The sequence below is a fragment of the Phyllostomus discolor genome, chromosome 3, assembly GCF_004126475.2.
Source record: "Phyllostomus discolor isolate MPI-MPIP mPhyDis1 chromosome 3, mPhyDis1.pri.v3, whole genome shotgun sequence".
NCBI lineage: Eukaryota > Metazoa > Chordata > Mammalia > Chiroptera > Phyllostomidae > Phyllostomus > Phyllostomus discolor.
In genome coordinates this window covers 117,783,331-117,806,871 of record NC_040905.2, presented here as the reverse complement: position 1 = coordinate 117,806,871, position 23,541 = coordinate 117,783,331, and the positions used below count along the sequence as shown (strand labels likewise).

The window sequence follows — 23,541 nt, the reverse complement described above, 5'->3', positions numbered from 1 at the left end:
AGACCCCTTACCTCCTCAGGCATGGCTCAAAACACCCAACTTCAAACCCAGCTGGAAATGTGACAACATTTCTGATGGGTGAGGAGGGTGCCCACTGTGGGTTAATTGAAAGGGCAAGAAAGAGGCGGGAAAGCAGTCTGAAGGGGTGTGGGAGCCAGTGCCCTGTGTACACTCCGTCTGAAAGGCTGGCTTCAAGACATCCGGGTGTGACTCTCAAACACACAGAGAATGACGACACAGGCATACGAATTATACTGCAAGTACACTGAAAATTACACAAATTATACTGAAGGTGAGTGGGAACTGCTCTAGGCAGTGGAAGAGGGAGAGAAGCCTGAGGGACTGGGGCAAATCACCTTGCTGTGCAGAGGGAGAACGAGGAGGCCCTGCCTCTGAGCCCTGGGAATGACAGTGAGCTTTCCTTTCCCAGTGCCAGGCTGCCCCGGTGTGCCTCTGTCAAACACCCATGGACCGACCCGTCACACTGGGCTGAGGTTATGGGCTCCCCCACAGGAAGATGTGACTGCCACTCTCAGGAGCCCTCACGCCCCCTGGCCAAGGAACCCAAACAAATTTGTCTCTAACTCACCGATGCGCCTCTCTTCCAATAGAGACTTGATTTCCGCAATCTTATCTAGGGCTTTCCGGAGGATGCTGAGGGTGGGGAGAAGGAAATAGGACGTCTGGATGAAGCACAAAGCACAGACTTCCTTTTCTGGTTAGTAATTCAGATCAACCTTCTTCTTGCCAAAAACTACGAGTCTGACAGAGGAGGTTTGTAATCTTAAAAGCATAAAAAATCCTGACTACAAAGGAGGAAGTTACAGGCCAAAAAACCTAAGAGGATCCTAGACAGGTAAGTAAATCAGAGAGTGGCATTTGCCTGAGTGCATCTGACAAATCCCAAAGAAATGTCGCTGAGTATGGGCAACCTCTAATAACCTCTTGAGATCTGGAAGGCAGAAGAAAAACTTGGGGTCTGCTCAAGGTGGGACATATGAAAGGAGGCTCTCCAGAGGACTGGGGGGCTGGCTGGCTCAGGGCAGTTCCTGTGGAGGGAATTCACCCCTGAAAGGCTGCAGCCCCAGAACCTCTGGAGTTAGTTTATGGGGGTTCCGGACTGACTGGAACCCAAGCAACCCAGCAGGAACAAACACAAATCCTTGCCAGAGAAAGACTTCTTCATTCTAGACCAGGGGTGTCAACTCATTTGCACTGGGGGCCACATCAGCCTCATGGTTGCCTTCAAAGGGCCGAATGTAATTTTAGGACTGTATAAATGTTTGGGGCAAGCATTAACTAGGGACAAGGAGCTCAGAGCTGCACCTGGGTAGAAACAAGGTGCTGGGCAGATAAAACAAGGTGGAGGGCGGATTTGGCCCATGGGCCTTGTGTTTGCCACCTGTGTTCTAGACCTTGGGGACTCTTCTTCCCTACAGTATCCATCAACAGCAATAAGCAGCACAGACTCCACAGGCATATTTGGGTCATTCTCCAGTGTGCGCCTCGGTAAACCTTAAGTAAATGCCCACACGGTTCTGAAGGCCTTCGTTCAGTAGGAGGGAGACATGAGAACACAGAACAGTATGGTTTTACAGGTGTCCCAGTGGGTGTCCCACAGGGTGTGATTTGTGGGGTTCACCGTGCAGAGGCCAGAAGATGGGGTAGGGGATGACGGGTTAAAGAAATACTAAGAATCCTCCCTGCTTATGGCCGAGCCATTACCTTTTATTGTAAAAATGAAATATAGGTGTGCTGTCTCCTGGGGAGAACTAGCCCTTCTCCATGGAAGACTAAGCACCATTTTCAACTCAGTACCTGTAAACACTGATCGTTTCCTTGGGGAAGAACTGGCTATTCTCCCAGAGGGAGTGGTTATTTAGTCAATCGAGTCATGACAGGTCCTTGGTGTGTAGCTACTTTTGTTTAAAGCATATTTAAGCAGAGGCCCCAAAGTGAGACTTTGGAATCCAACCTGAGGGAAGGACACTTCGCTTGGAACTGTTCCCAGAAAAACCCCGGAACTGTTCCCAGAAAAACCCCGAATATGGCTGCCTCTGGGACTCCCCAGTGTCTGTGTTCAGGTGTTGGTGTTTCTCCCATCTGGTGATGTATGCTCTTACTTCTTGCTTTCTCTTTGCTCTTGCTCAATAAATTGCTTAAACATTCACCTTTGACTTGGGGTTTTTATTGTTTGCGAATCTGAACCTCCAAAATTAAGTGGCCACGATCTCATACGTGCCCCATAACGGCAGAGGGGGGAAGCAAACACCTGCCCAGTACACTTAGAGCGTCCATGAAGTGTGGCTGGTGGAAGTCTGATCACTGGTGCGGGGCCTGTCTGGAGGACACGGGTCTATGTGGCACGTCCTGGCTGTGTTCTGTGAGATATTAATGGAGTGGTTCTCAATCCGAGCTGGATATCAGAATCCCCGGAAAAGCTTTTAAAAAAACCTCACCCAATTGTTTTAAGTAAGAATCATAAACAGATACCAAAACTAGTGCATCTGATAGGAAATGTGATATTCACAGTCTCAGAGTATCTCCCATAAGATACTTATTATTAATCACACAATGGAAAATAACAGTAACTTGACACAAGAGAAACCTGGAAAAGACTACTTTAACCAATGGGGCAGCATCTTCTCATATGATGTATGGAGGACATCACTTCCATGGTATTACTGCCCAAAGTGTAAAACCTGAATCTAATCATGCGGAAACAGGCAAATCTACATGGTAGGGCCTTCAACAAAATCACTGGCCTATGCTCTTCAAAATGTCAGGGTCATGAAAGGAAAAGATAGCCTGGAAACTGTTTCAGACTGAAGGAGGCTAAAGAAACATGCTAACTAAATGCAACAATAATCTGTACTGGAAAAAACTTCTTTTGCTACAAAGGACATCAGTGGACAAAGATGAAATTTGAGTAAATCTGTAGATTAGTTAATATTTTTATATTGGTCCGATTTTGAGAAATGTACCATGGTTATCTAAAAATGTCCTTGGGCACTTTGTAGAACCTCCACCACTACTGCCTACAACTTTTCAGTGACTCAGAACTCTTGGCAAATGATGACAGCAAAAGAAAGATCCTAATGGATGAAACAAAAATACTGGCAGGAGTGGAGGAAACCCTAAAGAGGATACAGAGCTGTAAAGGGGTTACTGGGACAGTGGCTGTAAATGCAGAAGACATTCCAACCCAAACAACCTTGGACAACTCAACAATTCAACATGCAGGTCGTCTTCTTCAGCTGACAATGCAGGCCAAGAGCACAGTCTGTGAAACTGATCCTCAGAATGACCTTGCCTTTCTTAGGATCGGGTCAAGAAACGTGAAATCGAGGCAGCTCCAGATAAGAACTATCTTCTGACTGTCACTCGGTCTGACTGTGAATAGCTCTGCTATGGCCAAGTCCTTCCTGGGACACTGGCTTGAACACAATACTCTTGCTGTTTTGTAAAAAATGTGTTCTTTTAAAAATTATTTATTGATTATAAAGAAGAAGGAAGGGTGAAAGAGGGAGGGACAGAGAGACATCAATGCATTTTATGTGCCCCGACTGGAGATCAAACCCACAACCTTGGCATATAGGGACGATGCTCTGACCAACTGGGCTACCTGGCCAGGGCGAACACACTGCTCTTCAATGATTACTAAGCTTCTATTCCAACAGAACTGATTCTGGATGTTCTTTTCTATTTCTATATTTAAACTATTCTACATGTTTCATTTACTTCCTCTTGAATGTAAAGTTGTGATTTAGCTACATAATAAATTCTGGTAAAAAAATTGTCCTTGTTTTTAGGAAATACTGACTGATAAATTTAGAAGTCAAGGGACATCATGTCTGCAATGTAAACAGTTCAGAAAAATATGTATGTGTATACACAGAATGGTGAAGATGTGGCAAAATTCTACATTTACGTAACTCTGAAATTATATATAAATAAAATGTTAAATCAGTATCAGTATCTGAGCTCTACCCCAAATAAATCATTCTGTTGAACAGTTACGAGCCCCAAGTCCTAACCTCCCTTCTCCCAACCTCAGCACCTCCCCTCTGACCTATGGGTCAGAGGCTATTATGGTATAAGGGGCTATTATGGTGTAGGCCCTTTAAAATACTCCAGTAATGCTGCGTACAAATTCAAAGTATAATTATTTGATTAGGGTGACATTTAAAAAATATGAAAGGGGAAAAAAATAATTCCTTTTAGGCCTTCTTCTCTTGCTGGGATAGCTGGAGTTGTGCCTGCGAAGCTAGATGCAAAGCAGCCGAGCCCAGGGGCACAATACAGGTGGAGCCGACAGGAACTGCCTGCCCACCCCCCTTTGCCCAGGCTGCAGCTGGGGCGGTGCTGTGACAGGAGCGTAAAGGCAATAAATGTCAGCTTCTCAGGCACATGGCTTCTGTGCCCAACTCTAAGTGGTTTGTGTCCGGGGTGAGGAGGGAGAGCCGATGTAGCCTGTGACTGTGAAGACTAGGGCACTCCTCTGGTCAGTCACATGCGACAATACTCACAGTGCAAGGCGCCCACCAGCGAGTGGTCTGCTGTCCAGGCCCCAGTGCTAGGATCGGAAAGATGGACCAGGCATTCACTCTGTCCTCCAGCCATTTGACACTTGGTCCGTGAGCCATTCAGCCTTTAGAAAGCTAAACTGTACCTCTGCCTGCACCGGCTTTGCCACTCCTAGAACTACCTTCCCTAGCTGGCACTCTGAGTGAGTGAGGCTGCGAATGACTCACTATCTGTAGTCAAAGTGTGAAATACCATCTCTCCGGCCGTTCGCTGTGCTTTTTGAACTAAGGTTAGTAAATAACTTGTTCCCCCCTGCGAATGGCTACCTGCCTTCCACTGGAATATGGAAAGTGAGATTTTTTTATCTTGTTTCCCTGCGATTCCTACTGCCAGTGTGTTACCTCAAGGCCTTTTTTAAAAAGAGATGCTTGTTAAATGAAGACACAGGGGTTCCTTTCCACTTTCTGTAAAGCAGGAGGAGGAAAACCAGCTGGGAGGCAGTGCGGTACACACAGTGGAAGGAACAGCAACGCCTCCCAGGACTTGGGCTGGTTCCTGAAGCCTGCACTTGGCGCCTCTTCAGTTCCAGATGGTCTTAACTCACCTCTTTAGGAAGTGAGCTGGCGTGTGTTGTAGCGCTTGGATCAGCGTTGCAGGGTAAGGAGTATTCCCGGCCCAGCCTTGGGGCTCCCTGCAGGCAGGGCTGGCATCTTTGCTGCCCCACCTGTTCTCCCGCACCCAGCATGGCATTTGGTGCTCAGGAGGCCCTGTTCAGGGTTTAGCTAAGGAATATATTCATGTTTGAGATTCTATAAAAGTAAAACGGCAGCAGAACTGCGGTAGGACCCAGAGTTATGAGAGAGGCTTAACTCTGTGAAGTCGATGCCAGAGAAGAGCCCACACCAAACTGGTTTCAAAAGCTGTCACCTCACTTTGTTAGCAGTTAAGCTGAGAAGGGACAGTTTGTTTGCCTTCTAATCTCAGATAAGCATGAGTTACTCTGACTCATGCAAGACAAACACCAGCCCGGGTGACTGGGAAAAGGGGCCTGACCGTGGCCAGATAAGAAAACTGCAAATCAGGGAAAAGAAGGGGGTGGGGATTGGTGGGCTGGAGAGCCAAGAAGGTAATACTTTCGGTCAAAGTTCACTGTCTCCTCCCCACAAGTCAGTCCCACTCTTTTGTTCTGCTCCCCAAACTGTCATAGGGAACCCCACCAAATCCATTCGTCCAAGATAAAAATCTTGGAGTCTTCAGCTTCTCTACTCCCAACCGCCCCCAATTTGATCTCAGAAATCTCCACTCTTGCTTTTCCACCCCCACTGCCACCATCTGATCTCAGCTCCATCAGGGTCTCTTGCCTGGTCTCCTAACTGGCCTTTGACACACCTAGTCTACTCCCCAAGTGCAGCCAGGGTTTTTTTCTCCTGCTTTACATCTTCATTGGCTCCCTGTCATGTCACTCCGGGATAAAGTCCAGGTATTGGAGGCCCTCCACATTCCTGCCCTCCTTCCCCAGCCACACAGGACTAGTTCTCATTCCCCAAATGCACTCGTCCTGCAGGCCCTCCTCCCTGGCCTTTGCATTCTCTGTCCTCTCTGCCTTGTCTGCCTACTGGTCCCCAACTTGAGCCTCTCCTCCTCTGAGGCTGTCCCAGATCCCGAGTCACAGTGAGCCCCATCTCTGCAGGCCCACTAACTACACAGTCCACTAAACTTTCTTTTTTTGGACTGCTTGTCCTTGAGGGCAGGATCCTTACTATCCTTATGTCTCTATATGGGGACTGCTCAGTGCCAGAGGCAGGGTAGTGCCAGCAGAGGCTTGCAGAGTGACTGACAGCAGGCAAAGAAGATGTGGGCTTGTGAGTACCAAGGAAGAACGAACCAGGGAATAGCCAGGTGGGAGGACAGGAAGAGTCCCGGAGCTACCTGTAATGCTCAGTGTGCTGACCTTGAGCATGGCAGTCCCCCCAGGGTCTGGCACGTTAGCCACCGCCCACACGTACAAGGCAGCGTTATGTAAACTGTAAGCTATGACTCATCAGTGGATCATGTAATAATTTCTTGGGTAACGTTCAGTATTTAAAAAAAATTAAACAGAACAGGCTATGCAATAATAGCCTGTAAACTATACTTCTTGTTCTAATTCTGTGATATATGTACATATGAAATAAGTGTGTGTGTTGTGGAAAGGCATCATCACACCATTTTAGCATGGTATTAAAGAACAGGGATTTGGGATTTACAATTGGGCTCCTCCACTTAACTAGTTGTGACTCGTGTCAGATTACAAACCCCCTGTTGTTTCGATTTCCTCATCTGCTATATGTGGCAACCCCCATTTCAGGGTCCCTCAGAGGATTAAATGAGATAAATAGATGAAGTAGTTGGACTAGTACCTGGCACAGAGTAAGGCCACAGAGTTCTTACTGTTACTATTATCGCCACAATACAGAATATTTCCTAATGTGACTTGTGGTCAAAAGAGTTTGAAAAACACAAGTCTTAGGCACTTTTTATGCATTATCTCATTTTATGTTGACAATTCTACAGGTAGTTATTATCCCTATTTTAATGATGGCACAACGGAGTCTCCACGGAAGTGACTGCTCAGGGTCACATGACTAGTAAATGGCACCACTGGGATCTGACTCCTGCCTTGCTGCCGTCTATAAAACAGCAGGGGTAGGGGAGAGAGGGCCTAGAAGTGGGCTCTAGGGCAGGCACGCCCCACAGGGGAGGTTCACACACAGAATGAATGACAGGCTGAGGCTGTGGTCCAGAGGTTCCTGCTGTCCAGCATCTGGGCAAGGGAGGGGAAGCGACGGCAGGGGGTTGGGATGGTACTCACTTGCATTCGGCCTCCGCATCGGCTTTGGCAGTTGTATAGAGGCCACGCAGCTTTGTCCGGTAATAGGGAGAGACTGCGGAGTCAGCACAGGGAGAGATGTGGGTGAGGCACAGCTGGCATGCATGTGGCTCTGCCTCTAGTCTACCACGATCAGACCTTGGGAGGCACTGCGAAGCCACAGGCCAAGGCATGAGCTTTACTGGCTCAGAAGTGCTCCTCGAGGCACTTGAATTCTGTGTACTGAGTTCACATTTTAATACAGTACCAATGCCATCAGTACATCTAAGGGAGGGCTTTCTTGCTTCTGCCATAGCATGATACACACAGAAAATATTTCTTGGCATGGGAAAACAGAGAACAATTCTCAAAGGTGCTCGAGAGCTGGAAAGCACAAGGCCAGGGACCCAACCTTCTGAGGGCCTCAGGCACGGGGATGGGGTGGGGGGGAGGAGGGCTTTCTAGAGACACCAGTAACTAGGTGCTCCTGTGCTCTGCGGTGTTCCCCTAGATGCAGCCTCATTTCACTGACTTGTCAGTCCCTACAGTTGGGGGATTTTAAGGTTCCTTAGTGCCAGGCAGTCTGTTATCTGCCCCCTACGTCACCTTAGGTCACCCAGCATAAGGGACAACTGTCCCTCTGGCTTAAGAAGTAGCTCGTTTTGGATTATGCAGATACATGCAAAAGTCCCTTTAGAAGAACATAGCAGCCATTTCCCAGTCCTGGCCCACACCCTCTTCTAATTCCCTTTCTCTCCTGGGCCCAGCTACTCACTCTTGTTCTCTGTCTGCATCCGCTCGTGGGTCTTCTGGATGTTCACTAAGTTGTGTTCACTCCTTGAACGCTCTTCCTGCAACAGCCAGGTCAACAGGACATGAGGGAGGCCTGTCATCCTGCTGTGGTCCCAGCACCCCAGGCCAGAGGCGTCATAAATATGGCCCTCATCTTCCAGATCCAAACTCAGGACCAGTTCAGAAGGACTTCCCCCCTCACTAATGCAAAAGTATTACAAAAGACATTCAAATTAAATCACAAGTTATACATTTAATGACTATTGGAAAAGACAAATCGATCTACAGATTCAATACTATCCCCATAAACATTCCAGCTGACTTCTTTGTAGAAACTGTATTCAAGTAACCCAGAATAATCAAAATGATTATGAAAAAGAAGAAAACATGGAAGGACACATATTTCCAGATTTCCAAATTTACTACAAAGCTATAGTAGTCAAATGGTGTGATACTGGCATATAGAGCAATGGACTAGAATTGAGAGTCCAGAAATTAACACATACACCTACGATCAATTCACCTGGGGAAAGAGGGGTGGGGCAGGATGCTGGCGCAATTGTTCCCCACATCAGTGGTCCTGGGATCAGGGCTGTGACTGAAGATGCCATAAGCAGAGGTGATTCTTAGTCAGAATTTCTAAGTGCTCGGCAAAACGAAGTCAACAGTGAATACTGCTATGCTGCCCAGTTGTGGCAATAGCCCACTAGTTCTGTGCCTGTGTGAGCCGACCCTACGGGAACGGCTGGGGGGGGGGGGGGCGTGGGAGGAGGCAGAAAATGACTCTCACGTCTAGTGGTGTTGCCTCAATGTGGGCCAGCACAGTGGGTGATCCTAACATTCTTTCAAGGATAGTAAAGTCTGGGTAAAAATGAATGACAAATGGAGAAAAGGAGAACAGTAGCCGAGGGTAAAAGAATGAATGGGTTATGCAATGCTGTAAATTCACTATTATATTAATACCACAAGATAGGTTCAGAGTAAGAGAATACTATTGGCTCTTAACTCAGTTATACCAGATGCACCGAAGGTAAAGCCACGCATCTGCCGAGACCACCCCTGCTTTCAGAACCCGACAAAGTCGAACGGGAGCCTGCAATCCCAAGCAGCATCCCTCTGACAGACACATGGTCATACGGTATGATGATAATCAGGACACACTGCAGACGACTGAATGGAATCCCAGCAGCGTGCTAGCACCCTCTTTTTCTTTAGCTTTAAAGCTTTATTAATGAACTATAAGGATGTTAGGTTTACAGAAAAATCGAGCAGACAGTACAGTTCATTCCCATGTACCTTCTTTCCCCTGCAGTTTCCCCTCATCGCCATCTTGCTTTGGTGCGGTACTTTTGTTACACTGGTTAACCAGCAATTCTTGAACTCAGACAATTTGGTTCCTTCACAAGTTGTTCATAGAAAAAATGTCTTGGTTATTGAACAAAACTTCAGTTTTGGACCCGACAATCCTTTCATGCTGATGCCTGTATGATCAATCACCTGTATGATTTGGTTTTTGAACAAACTGCTTCTCGAACAGCCTTCCAGAACAAATTAAGGTCAAGAACCGAGGTTCCCCTGCACTGATAATTATTAACCAAAGCCCCAGATTACATTAAGGTTCCCTTTCTGTGTTGTACATCCCATGAGTTTTGACACATGCATAACGTCATGTACCCACCATTACAGAATCATACAGAATAGTTTCGCGGCCCTAAAACTCCTGTGTTTCCTCTATTCACCTCTCTGTCCTTCTAGGCCCCTTATCTTTGTACTGTCTCCTTTTTCCTTTTCAAGAATGCCATATAGGTGGAATCATATAGTATATAACCTTTCACACTGGGTTCTTTCACTTAGGAATATGTGTGCCAATATCTGTTTTTTTTTAATCCTCACCTGAGGACATTATTTTATTGCTTTTTAGAGAGAGGGGAGAGATGGATGGAAGGAGGAAGGAGGAGGAAGGGAGGGAGGGAGGGAGAGAGAGAGAGAAACACTGGTTGCCTCCTGTTCCATGGGGAATTGAACCTGTGACCTTTTGGTACATGGGATGATGCTTCAACCAACTGAGCCACCTGGCCAGGGCTGTGTGCCAGTATGTTTTCTTTTTTTGTAAATAGTATTATTTATTTATTCTTTAATATATTTTATTGATTGTGCTATTCCAGTTGTCCCATTTCCCCCCCACCCTGCACACCCACTTCCACCTACATTCTCCCCCTTTAGTTCATGTCCATGGGTCATACATATAAGATCTTTGGCTTCTACATTTCCTATACTATTCTTAACCTCCCCCTGTCTATTTTCTTCCTACCATTTATGCTACTTATTCTCTGTACCTTTTCCCCCCCTCTCTCCCTCCCACTCCCCTCCTGATAACCCTACATGTGATCTCCATTTCTGTAATTCTGTTCCTGTTCTAGTTGTTTGCTCAGTTTTTATTTTTGTTTTAGGTGTGGCTGTTAATAACTGTGTGTTTGCTGTCATTTCACTGTTAGTATTTTTTATCTTCTTTTTCTTAGATAAATCCCTTTAACATTTCATAAAATAAGGGCTTGCTCGGCAGGATGATGAACTCCTTTAACTTGACCTTATCTGAGAACCACTTTATCTGCCCTTCCATTCTGAATGAAAGCTTTGCTGGATAGAGTAATCTTGGATGTAGGTCCTTGCTTTTCATGACTTTGAATACTTCTTTCCATCCCCTTCTTGCCTGCAAGGTGTCTTTTGGGAAATCAGTTGCTAGTCTTTATGGACACTCCTTTGTAGGTAACTGTCTCCTTTTCTCTTGCTGCTTTTAAGATTCTCTCCTTATCTTTCATCTTGGCTAATGTAATAATGATGTGCCTTGGTGTGTTCCTCCTTGGGACCAACTTCTTTGGGACTCTCTGAGCTTCCTGGACTTCTGGAAGTCTACTTCTTTTGCCAGATTGGGGAAGTTCTCCTTCATTATTTGTTCAACTAAGTTTTCCACTTGTTGGTCTTCCTCTTCTCCTTCTGGCACCCCTATGATTCGGATGTGGGAAAGTTTAAAGATATCTTGGAGGTTCCTAAGCCTCTCCTCATTTTTTTTGAATTCTTGCTTTTTCATTCTTTTCTGGTTGAATATTTCTTTCTTCCTTCCTTCTGGTCCACACCATTGATTTGAGTCCCAGTTTCCTTCCCATCACAGTTGGTTCCCTGTACATTTTCCTTTATTTCACTTAGCATAGCCTTCATTTTTTCATCTAATTTGTGAGCATATTCAACCAATTCTGTGAGCATCCTGATTACCAGTGTTTTGAACTGTGCATCTGATAGGTTGGCTATCTCTTTGTTGCTTAGTTGTATTTTTTTCTGGAGCGCTGACCTGTTCTTTCATTTGGGCCATTTTTTTTTTGTCTCAGTGTACCTGTTATGTAGCAAAGGGCAGAGCCTTAGGTATTCACCAGGGCGGGGCAACCCAGTCCCTGGGATGTGATGCTGTTTGTGGGTCAGAGAGGGAACAATGACGCTTGCTCTCTGCTGGATTTCAGTCACTTCCCCTGCTTCCCACAAGCAAATTGGGCCTTCTGGTGCAGATTCCTGTGTGGGTGGGCTTGTGTATGTTCTAGGACCCTATGGGTCTCTCCAATGAACTCTCCTGTGAGGATGGGAGTTTCTCCCACTGCCACCTCAACCCCCACAGGTGTTTTCAATCAGTAGTTTTGAGGCTTTATTTCCCCACGCTGGGACCCTGGGTTGCAAGGTCTGTCTCACTACCCAGTTGTTCCTCCTGGTTTATCTGCCTGCAAATGTGGGACCACCCAGTCCACCAGCCGCTGCCTCACCTGCCCTGGTCCTCTAGCTGCCACCTTGCTGTGAGTCCTTTCCACCCGGATGCCTGTCTCCACCCCTCCTATCGTTCTGGATGAATGTTTCTTCCTTAACTCCTTGGTTGTCAAGACTTCCATACAGTTCGATTTTCTGTCGGTTATGGTTGTTTTTTGTTTTTTAAATTGTTGTTGTCCTTCTTTTGGTTTTGTGAGGAGGCACAGTGTGTCTACCTACACCTCCATCTTGGCCGGAAGTCCTGTGTCCCAGTATTTTTTGACTCTTGGTTTTCAGGTTACAGCCCACCACAAAGGATATCATTTGGGAAGGAATTTCTGGGAACCGTTCCATCCCGGAGCAATGGACAGTGCAGTGTATGGCTCTCAGCAGACAGATCACTGTACAACTATCAGCTTGGGTGATGGAACGCTGAGAAAGGCAGAATGGATAAAATAATGGCAGTGTATGCATGAGATGCTGCAGCACGCTATGCGCAATTACACATCACTGTTGTTTTTGTATACAAGAAACTATTTAAAAGAAGAGGGGGGAAATGGGTTTTCGATAGGATTAAAGAACTAGGCACCACATGCTGAGTCCAAATTCACTTGGGGAACACCCCACCCTGATACAGGGAAGGTTTTGAAAGGCTGTATGGTACACTCGGGCTAGATTACACCCAGGTTCAACTACTACTCATTTGGTCCTAGTAGAGGGTACCCCACATTTGCAGGTACAAACTATGTATCTTAACTGCACCTAGGCCACAAAATACACGGTGGAGTAAGCAACACTAGCTTACAGAAAGGAAAGGGTGTATGTGTTGTGGGACGAGCTAAATGCATTTTAAAAAATGATTTTATTTATTTATTTTTAGAGATGGAGGAAGGGAAGGAGAAAGAGAGGGACATTGATATGTGAGAGAAATATAGATCAGCTGCCTCTCGCATGTACACAAATGAGGACCTGTCCCACATCTCAGACATGTGCCCTGACTGGGAATCAAACTGGCAACCTTCTGGCTTGCAGTCAGTACTCAAGCCACACCAGCCAGGGCTGAATGCATTTTTAATGAGAAGCAGCATTCAAGGGGGAAAGATGTGTTAGTCAGGAAAAAAAAAAAAAAAAAAAAAAGACTGACATGATTTCTCTCATCAGCTTGGAAAGATGATGAAGCTTTAGTGAAGTGGTTTAGGCCAACTCAACAAAAAATGCCGGATGATTCTAGGACCCATCTGTTGCTGGGAAAAGGCTTGTACCCTTACCCACCTGGGCTTCCTGATTATTTTAAAATAGATGGAGGCTGAGTAGCCATAGGGCAATGGCTCTTTATGCTTATTTGCTGAACCTAAAGGGACACAAATAGGGGATGCTATGGACCTCCAGATCTATGGAAGCCCTTTAGGGGCACTTGTAAGTCACAATGATGTACCTTGAGTACACGCGACCAAGAATTGATCAAAATAAGAATATCCTAAAGTATAGGTGGCAGAGATAGGACTTTCACTCTACCACCTGTCCTCTCCTTAGGAGGGGGGTAGGCTGTTGTGCTGATACACAACAGCATACAATGGAAACCAGTCTCAGTACAAGCCTTTGAGCCAAGACAGGGTGACTGGCTTTATCCCCAGCTGACGTGGAATCCAGAAATGACTGATTTATGGCCAACTCTAATAAAGCCTGTCCATAACAATATCTGGTGGATGGGCAGGGCTGATTCTGTTGGGAAGACATAACAAATAGCTCTGTAATTCTTACTGATTTGTTCTATAATGAAACTGAGTTATACCATGATCATACTTCAATGTGGTGTAACATACTGGCATTGTTGGTAAGATTCAATTACCTTACATCAATAAGTGAGATGATAACACTGATACTGATAACCAAAAGTATTGGGAGACTGAGTCCAAGCCTTCTCAAAATGTAATACTCATTGCAAATGAGTGTACTGAGGAAGAACTGGACTTCACTAACCATCAGCTAATTTCTATGCTAGATATTTCTTTTTCTTCTTTATTTTTTAAAAAGATTTTATTTATTTTTAGAGAGAGGGGAAAGGAGGGAGAAAGGGAGAAAAATATCAATGTGTGGTTGCTTCTTGCGCACTCCCTACTGGGGACCTGGCTCGCAACCCAGGCATGTGCCCATACTGGGAATTGAACTGGCAACCCTTTGGTTTGCAGCCAGCACTCAGTCCGCTGAGCCACACCAGCCGGGGCCCTATACTAGATATTTCTATACAAATTTATCACAATGTACAGATAGTGGTAGATGGAGGGAAATGAATAATCTAATTAGTTCAACAATATGAAATTGTATGCAATATCTCTAAGTACAGATTAGTGGTTTCTTTAAGTCTATCTCTTCCCCACACTGGCTCCTCCAAATGTTAGGCATATCCATACTGATATTATTGCTGTATTGAGATACACATGGCACATTAAAAGTAGAGACATGGAAATAAAGAACAAACTGACAGTGACCAGAGGGGAGTGGGGAGGGGGGAAATGGGGGAAAGAAGGGGAAGATTCGTCAAGGAACATGTATAAAGTATCCACGGACAAAGACAACGGGGTGGGGAGGATTGAATGTGGGAGGTGGGGGGTGGGCAGGGCAGGGGAGAGTAATGGAGGGAAAATGGGGACAACTGGAATTGAACAATTAAAATAAAAAAAGAAAAATCTTAGATAATATTAAAAAAGTAAATGCTCAAATATGCTATAAGCGAGTTTAGGCCAAGGGCCAGAGGGTGGCTTGTACACTAAGAGATTAACTCATGCCCTGACCGGTGTGGCTCAGTTGGTTAGGGGTAGGGGGTATTCCGAAGAGCAAAAGGTCACCAGTTCAATTCCTAGTCAGGGCACCTGCTTGGGTAGTGGGCTTAGTCCCTCGTCAGGGTGTGTGAGAGAGACAAATGATTTGTTTTTTTCCCTCTCTTTCTCCCTTCCTTCCCCTATCTCTAAAAATAAATAAATAAAATCTTAAAAATAAAAAAATAAAAAGATTAACTCAGCAGGCCTGAGTTTTCAAACCCTGCACATTCCAAAAAAGGCGTGGCCCTTGGCCAACTTCTGAGAGAGAACCTCTAAATCCTTGTATTACATTGCCTGATAAGACTTCCTTTGTCTGAGAAAGGGGTGTAAGGAAAAGGAGTAACTATTATTGGGTGCAGTGCACATTTGTCAGGCAATGAAATGTTCTGAAATTGATCATGGTGATAGTTGCACAACTCTGCTGACTACACTAAAAACCACTGAATTATATACTTTAAATGGGTTAACTGTATAGTTGTTATTAAACAAAGAATCACGAGATCCTCCACATGATAAATAATCCAACAGAAATGGGAGTCATACCCCCCCCTTCACACATCATCTTGGTTCCTGCATGTCCAATCTCTCTGGACATGACCCCACCCAGCTCTCCACATGTCAGCATCACAGCCATTTCCCCTCCAGGAGTGGAGGGTGGTGGCCTTTTACCTGCGTTTGTTTGATCAGCTGATGGAGCTCTGTGAGAAGTTCTGCAATGCGGGAATCAGCAGACACAAGGGCCATGGCATATGGGGCGCCTGGGATGGAGGGGGAACAGAAGAGAACCTCATTAGTTGCTGTTATGGGTTAAACTGCGTCCTCAAAAAAGATATGTCTAAGTCCTAACCCCTGGTACCTGTGAATGTGACCTTACTTGGCAATAGGGTCTGTGTGGATGTGATTAAGATGTGTGTCATACTAGAGTAGTGGTGGGCCTTAATCCAACAGGCCTGGTGTCCTTATAAGAGGAGAAAAGACAAAGAGAGACACATACAGAGGGAAGACAGCCATGGGACAGAGGCAGAGACGGGAGTTAGGCAGCTGCAAACCAAGGACCGCCAAGGACTGCGGGCTGCCACTAGAAGCTGGGAGAGAGGCATGGCACAGAGCTTTCTTCTGAGCACCCAAGAAGGAACTCACCCTTGGTTTTGGAACCAAGCCAACCCCTTGATTTGGGAATTCTAGAACTGTGAGAGAATACATTCTGCTGTTTTAAGCTACCCAGTTTGGGATAATTGTTATAGGAGCCCCAGGAAACTAATGTAGTAGCCAGTAGTCCTGAAATTCTACCCCAATCCAATGATGTCTGTATCCAACACGTTCAACCAAATCAAGGAGCACTTACTAGGTCACTTAGAAAAGCAGCATGCCCTAGCCCCGCTCTGCTGACAAATGATTTAAGCATTCTGGTCTCCAATTTAAAAAATCTGTAAAATGGGGATTCAAGTAAAATTTTATATAAGGACACTTTCTAGGTCACAAAGCACTGTTCCTTTTTTATGATAGAGGGAAGAGAAATTAACTAGCAAAAAATAAAATCTGACTTAAGGAAAGACAAATGTATTGATGAAAGTAAAAGGCAATAAAAGGTAATTAGAAAAAGAATAATAAGAGGTAATAAAAGAGTAATTACTATAACTAGGTAAAAACGGACATATGCCTAAAAATAAAGGTTGAAAAACAGAGGAAAAATTTTAGGGCACTGAAATTTTGTATGATACCTTATCTTCTTAGACAGGTTATGCAGTTAATACATCTCCTTACCCACAAAGGTCAGAGTCACACTGAACAGAGTGAGCCCCTCCACAATAATAAATTGTGAACTCCATGCATTTAAATGTTCGTATCTTAAAATCTATGCTTCTGCTTATTAAAAAAGTAACATTCAAACTAAGAACAGAGGGGGACTTCTTCAATCAGACATAGGGCATCTAAGGATGCCCACAACTAACATCATACTTAACAGTGAAAGACTGAAATCTTCCCCGCCCCGACCCCAACCCTCCAATGATCAGGAACAAGCCAACACTATTCTGGAGGTTCTAGCCAGGGCAAATATGCAATAAAATGAAATAAAATAGTACAGATAGGAGGGAAGAAGTAAAACTGTATTTGCAGATGACATGACCTTGTAATAGAAAACCCTAACCCACTGAATCCACTGAACGACTATTAGAACTAATAAAAAGGTTAGAGCGGCAAGGTTGCAGGAAGCATGACGGGGCTTCCACCCCTGTCTCTCCCGTGACCCCATCACCTCTCATCACTGTCTGCCTCACACTTTATATTCCGGCAGTACTGAACTGTTCTGCTTTTGACCACACGCCATGTAATTTCATATCTCCGTGCCTTATGTTCATGCTGCTCCCTCTGTCTGGGATGTCCTTCCCACAACCAGATCACCCCCAATACCCTGCCTGATTTAATTACTTATTCTCTAAGACACGATTACTACTGACTCACCTATTCTACTAGTCCTAGTCTGGGTTAAATTACCTGTGTTCTCATAATACCCTGCGTATCTCTCCACCTCTGTGCCTACCGAATGACATTAAAATTCTTTGTGCATATTTGTTTCTTCCCCTATCTCATCCAATCTCTGAGGGTAAGGATCACTTTACATTTTGTACCTAGCACAGAGCTGGCACACAGTACCCACCATTCTTCCTTCTACTCCCATTCATTCTTCAACCCATCACAGTCTGGCTCTCCCTCAGTTCCCGCTGATCGGCTGGCTCCTGGAACCTTCCTCTACACTGAACACCGGACCACACGCCGCTTGTCAAGGCTCTGCTGTTTGCAGTTCCACGTCTTCAATCTCCCCTACTTCTCTAACCACCCGTGTAACCTTTCTGCTGTCCTCTTCTCCCACCCCAGTGGAAGATCACCCTGGGATCCTCTTCTCACTCTCTATGCACTTCCAAGAGGCCCCTCAGACATCTCACACTTTCTGCCCTGCACTGCTCTGCCTTCTAGATGGGGGATAATGGTGTCCGTCACTGTCAGGCCGGCTTCCCAAGGGGCAGTCCCGGAGTCACCTATTCTTCCTTCTTGCCCATCTCCATGATCAAGCTCCATTCAAATTCTACTGATTTTGCCTCAGAAGTTTATCTCAAGTACAGTCCCCTCTCTTCCACCATACCTGCCACAGTCTTAGTTTAGAATCTCATCATTGAGAATCTAAATCTCAATTTGGTCTGTCTCATTGTGGGTGGACACAAAGCCTGTTTCTCTTAAGGGGAAAAAAACCTTTGAGTAGATTAACAGATGCACAAAGTAAAAAAATATTTGAACAATTCAAGAAGTACAATACCTCCCACCCCTAGAGGCAATCACTGTTGTTTCTTTGGTATTTATTTCTCCAGTGGTATCACATGTAAATACAAGCAAAACCTTTTGTCAATGGTAGCTACAGAGACACACAGACACAGGAGATTGAGGCTGAAACGTTCAGCAAACCAAAGTGAAAAAGCTGACCTGCATGTTCTGGGGGGAAGAGGGTCATATACCAAACTGTGTAGGGCTGAATCTGCAGCCCGCAGGTGGCAGTGTGAAAAGAGGGCCCCGTTTTTGAAGAGACATTTCTAGGCCCTCTAACACTCAGCCCCACACCAGTTACTGGGTTCCCCACACATGTAAGTGGTGACTTGTGACTTTTAACATGCTTTTATCTCCCCTCATTTCTGTCCAACATGAAGTAAGTCTGAAGTGCGAGATGAATTACAGGATTCTGGAGGATCACTTGGCCTACTGGGTAGTGCCCTGCCTGGGAGAACCATCTCATTTTTTGACTTTACAACAAACTACTAAACTACGGTTATTTCCAGATCCAGTCAGTTACGACTTTAATTTTCTCAGAAAACACATCATAAGTAGAGGCAAAGGTTTCTCGGGCTCTCTACTCTGACAACACCATGTCTCTGGTACAAAGCCAAGTAGGAATGAGGTGCCACATAGGCATGAGGTACTGGGGACTGGAACTACACTTGACTTGAAGCGCATCCAACAGAAAGGCCAAGCAGCTCCCAGATGGCAAGACAGCTTCTAGTCCAAGACGCTTATTAGCAGAGTCCAAGGTTCCCAGGTTGATCTTACTATTATCCTTAAAACACGAGAGGCCAGCATTTCCTGCAAGATTTTAGGTATTCAGGCAGGGGTTAATGCTCTTTTTTTTTTTTTTGGCTCCTAGCACTCTCTTTCCAGTGACTTAGAAGGCCAAACCATCTATATTCTACCCAGAGAGGAAACGATTGTTCTGATATTTTTCTTTTTGAAGCTTCTACTTATTTATTTTCAGACAGAAGTGAAGGGAGGAAGAGAGGGAGAGAAACATCAATGTGCGGTTGCTGTTCATGCGCCCCCTACTGGGGACCTGGCCTGCAACCCAGGCATGTGCCCTGACTGGTAATTGAACTGTCAACCCTTTGGTTTGCAGGCTGGTGCTCAATCCACTGAGCCACACCAGCCAGGGTTGTTGTGATATTTTTCACTAACATTAGTTATGCCTGTTCTAAAACTTCATATAAATGTAATCATGCCATCCAATTATTTAGTGCCTGGATTCCTCCACTTAACGTGTTTTTGAGATTCATCTATGTTGTATGCATCAGGAATCGGTTCCTTTCTACTGCCAAGGAGCATCCTATTGTATGAGCAAAGTAGTTTGTTTAACCAGTTCTTTAAATGGTGCCTGGGCTCTTTCCAGTTTTGGGCTATTATATATGAAATGGTTCTGAGCAGTTATATGAGTCTTTTTTGAGGCAGATGTTCATTTTTCTTGAATACATACATAGGTTTGGCCCTGACTGGTATGATTCAGTGGATTAAGCATGGGCCTGAGAACCAAAGGGATGCCGGTTCAATTCCCAGTCAGGGCACATGGGTTGCGGGCCAGGTCCTCAGTAGTGGGCATGTGACAGGCAACCACACACTGATGTTTCTTTCTCTCCCTCTCTTTCTCCCTCCCTTCCCTTCTAAAATTAAATAAATAAAATCTTTTTAAAAATACTTAGGTCTGAGGTATACATTTAGTGTTATAAGAAACTAAGTAGTTGTACAATTTTTCACTCCCAACAACAATGTATGAATTTCCACTTGCTCTGTATTCTTGCCAACATACAGTGTTGTCATTTTTATTTAGTTTAAACAATTTTAGCCATCTTAGCCAGTGTGAAGTAGTGTTTCATTGTGGTTTTAATGTGTACTTCTCTGGTGACTAAGGACGTTGAGCGCCTTCTGTAGTGCTTATTTGGATTCCTTTATGGCACACCTGTCCAGGTCTTTTGCCTCTTTTTTAAATTAGGTTATCTTTTTATTACTGATTTTTAAGAGTTACTTATATATTCTGGATGTAAGTCTTTTGCCAAATGTGAATTTTTAAAATTATTTCTCCTAGCCTGTGCCTTGTCTATTCATCTTGGTGGTATCTTTTGATTAACAGGGTTTTATTTTATTTATTTTTTAGAAACTGGTATTTCTTTAAAAGAATTATTTTAGAAAGAAAAAGGGAGAGGGGAGTGAGCAGGGGTGGGGAGAGACAGACAGATAGACAGACACAGACAATAACTTATTATCCCACTCACCCACGGATTCAGCAGTTGATTCTTGTACATGCCCTGATGGGGGATGGACCCTGCAGTCTTGGTGCATTGGGGGATGGCTCTAACCAACTGAGCAACCCAGCCAGGGCTAATTCACTCTTAAAGGGTTTAATTCAGTGTTGTTGTTGTTGTTTTTTAAGTATATTCACAAGATTGTGTAACCATCACCACTATCTTAGGATATTTTCATCACCCCAAGAAAAAACTCTGTACCCAGCAGCAGTCACTCCCTATTCCTCTGCTCCTCAATCACTGGCAACCATTGTTCTACTTTCCATCTCTATGGTCTTACCTATTCTAGAGAGTTCACATAACAGAATCATACAATATGCAGGCTTTTGCGACTACCTTCTTTCACTTAGCATAATGCTTTCAAGGTTCATCCATGTTGTGGAATGTATCAGTACTTCATTCCTTTTACAAATGAATAAAATTCCATTGTATGGACATATGCCACTTTGCTCATCCCTTCATTAGTTGACAGGTGTTGGGAACTGCCATGCCTGGTTTCAGAAGCTGTAACTCCCCATGGGTAAGGCTGAGTGAGAGACCTTAAGACCATAAGCCACTAAGGAGACAAAGCTTATCTCCCTGGCAGCGGTGCTGCCTCTGCCCCCTTTACTTCACCCTGCCTGGCCCCCAGTGCATGACTGGTTAGCCAGTGACAGGTAAGATTTCTCAAGGGAGGGATGACCTAAGATGCCCTCAGGGAAGGACTTGGGGGCCTACAGCAAAAGCGGGTGATGGACTCTCGCCCCTCAGCTTTGACATAGCCTGAGTCCTCATTCTGTCTGTAAGAAGTCTCCTAATCTCTTGGCTGCCTTACTTCCCCTGCCTGACTTAAGCCTGAAACAGTGAGAGGGTGGTGCAGCCCTGGGCTGGAAAGGGCAGGTTGCCCCCACGATCAGGCCTGAGAAAGAATATATAAAATCCTGTGACACCTGCTTTGCTAAGAATGCTCTCAATTTTCTGATAAGGATCTGAGCAGGAAATGAGTTTGCTTTCCAAAGTTTTGTAGCCCTTTAGGTAACAGACCTGACTGAAAATAAGCCCTTGTAGTTCTCTGTATGGTATCTATTGTTTGAGCCTTACTGCCTGACAATAATTGATGAGCTTTACCTGTATTCCTGTGCAAAGTGAACCCAATAAAGGCCCATTGAGGAACAGGCTCCTGGCCCTTCTCCTTTGAGAGATCAGCCATCTTTCCTCCCCAAGCAGATCATGTCTTAGTAGACTTATTCCCATCCATAGTGGCTGGCAGGGGGTGGGGGGTAGGGGGTGGTGCAGGGGGGCCCTGTGGGCAGAGCACCCCCCACAAATGGACATTTGGGCAAAACTACTTTTATACAAAGATTTGGAACTCCTTTTCTGTGGCTATCTTTTTTCTAAAACGCACCTTTGTCATATTGCCTACAAGGCATTAAAACCGACAATAAACAAACAGGAAATCACCAGTGTCATTTCCTTCTTCTGGATCTCCTGCTCAGTTACTGCCTGTTCTGACTATTCTCCAGTGCCTTCAAATAGTGGGGTTTTCACCCAATATCTTGTGCAGAGTTTATACTCAGTATCTGCAGGAAAGCTGGCCTGACATCATTACTGGAGCAAATTGAGCATCTTGCCTGGCACCTTTTCTGGATTTTGGTAACAGCGCTGTAATTTCCTTTTGGGAAACTGTCCCTTACCTTGGCTCCACGGAGGAGTATACTAGTAATTTTGGATTGTGTTCTGCACATTGTGAATGATGTACTACAGACTCTGGATTCTGTTTTGTTCTTCTTAAGAGTACTATTATATATATATTTTTTTGAAGCAAGCAATTGAAAGTATTACATTCTCCCTGACCACCAGGGCTAGTTCAGGAAGAAATATGTGGCCCAAGTCTGGCCAAAATCAATTTCAGATCTTTTGCTGGAGCTACCTGCAAAGAGATACCCTCTTTCAGTTGTTGGTTAAGAGAGTAGCATGAAAGCCTGGAACTGATAGAGGCTTTTGCCTGCCTGAGAGAGAAACCAACATGGAGGACAGAAAACACTGCTGACATAGTTTAGTCTTCTGGAGATAGCCATGTCTGAAGCTGATATACCCAGGACTCTCCAGTCAGAGTCAATAAATACCTTTTTTCACTTAGGCTGGTGTTTGGGTTTGCTTTTTCATAGCTGTAACTGAGAAGTTTGACTACTAAGAGGTAATACTTAGGAACAAAGGTTGCAGAATGAAAGCACATATTAATTGCTAAACACCCTGCCTAAAATAGCACTCTGGTCCCTACTAGCAGCCTAGGTCTCATACAAATCCAAACATCCTATACTTAACAGTTTAAAACTAATTCCATAGGGCTTAAGACAACACGAATTTTGTTCTGAATCAAAGGGGAGCAAGGTGTCTAAAACCCTACACTCAGATCCCATACCATCAATCCAGCCACCATCAATAAGCATCTGCATTTATCACTCGGGTTTTTAAAAAGTAAAGGAGAAAATGACACGTGTTTCCCCTAGTACCTACCATGCTTCTTACTGGAGCTTACACAGGTGATTCCCATTTAAACCTTATAGCAATTCTGTCCTGGCCAGGTAGCTCAGTCAATTAGAGTGTGATCCCAATATGCCAAGGTTGCAGGTTTGATCCCCAGTCAGGGCATACATAAGAATCAACCAATGAATGAAAGAAAGGATGGAACGACAAATCAACGTCTCTCTCTCTTTCTCTCAAATAAATAAATAAATAAATAAATAAATAAATACCTTTGAGCAATTCCATATGCACATCTTTTTGTAACTGGGAGAACTGAAGTTCAGATAGGTTAAGTTATGCTGGGTAATTCCCGAAATACTGGTACTTAAGCTGGGATTCCACGACTGAAAACTCTAAAATCTACACTCTTCCTTTCAATTTCCAGTTTGTTTGTCTGTTTGTTTTAAACAAACAAAAGATTTATTTTAAAGATTTTATTTATTTATTTTAGAAAGAGGGGAAGGGAGGTTGAAGGAGGGAGAGAGACATCAATGTGTGGTTGCCTCTCATGTTCTGACAAGGCCCACGACCCAAGCATGTGCCCTGACCAGGAATGGAACTGGCCACCCTTTGGTTTGCAGGCTGGTACTCAATCCACTGAGTCACACCAGCCAGGGCCAATTTCAAGTTTTGTCACAATTTCATATATTCA

The 23,541-nt window shown here is 44.6% G+C and overlaps 1 protein-coding gene and 1 pseudogene across 2 annotated transcripts in view; one reads left to right on the top strand and one right to left on the bottom strand.

The window, feature by feature from the left end:
- Nucleotides 1–23,541, bottom strand: part of SGF29 (SAGA complex associated factor 29) — a 29,159-nt gene that overhangs the window by 2,194 nt on the left and 3,424 nt on the right. Inside the window, exons 2-7 of one of the 2 annotated variants that reach the window (XM_036021224.1) lie at nucleotides 18,093–18,181; nucleotides 16,118–16,199; nucleotides 15,442–15,530; nucleotides 8,151–8,226; nucleotides 7,379–7,451; nucleotides 590–654 (exon numbers count right to left, since the gene is read on the bottom strand). In XM_036021224.1, coding sequence (XP_035877117.1) covers nucleotides 590–654; nucleotides 7,379–7,451; nucleotides 8,151–8,226; nucleotides 15,442–15,516 — 289 coding nt within the window. In that variant the 5' untranslated portion in view covers nucleotides 15,517–15,530; nucleotides 16,118–16,199; nucleotides 18,093–18,181. The remainder of the gene's footprint in view (nucleotides 1–589; nucleotides 655–7,378; nucleotides 7,452–8,150; nucleotides 8,227–15,441; nucleotides 15,531–16,117; nucleotides 16,200–18,092; nucleotides 18,182–23,541) is intronic. The other variant, XM_028512811.2, reaches the window with a different exon arrangement.
- On the top strand, nucleotides 2,320–3,796 carry LOC118499613 (annotated as a pseudogene).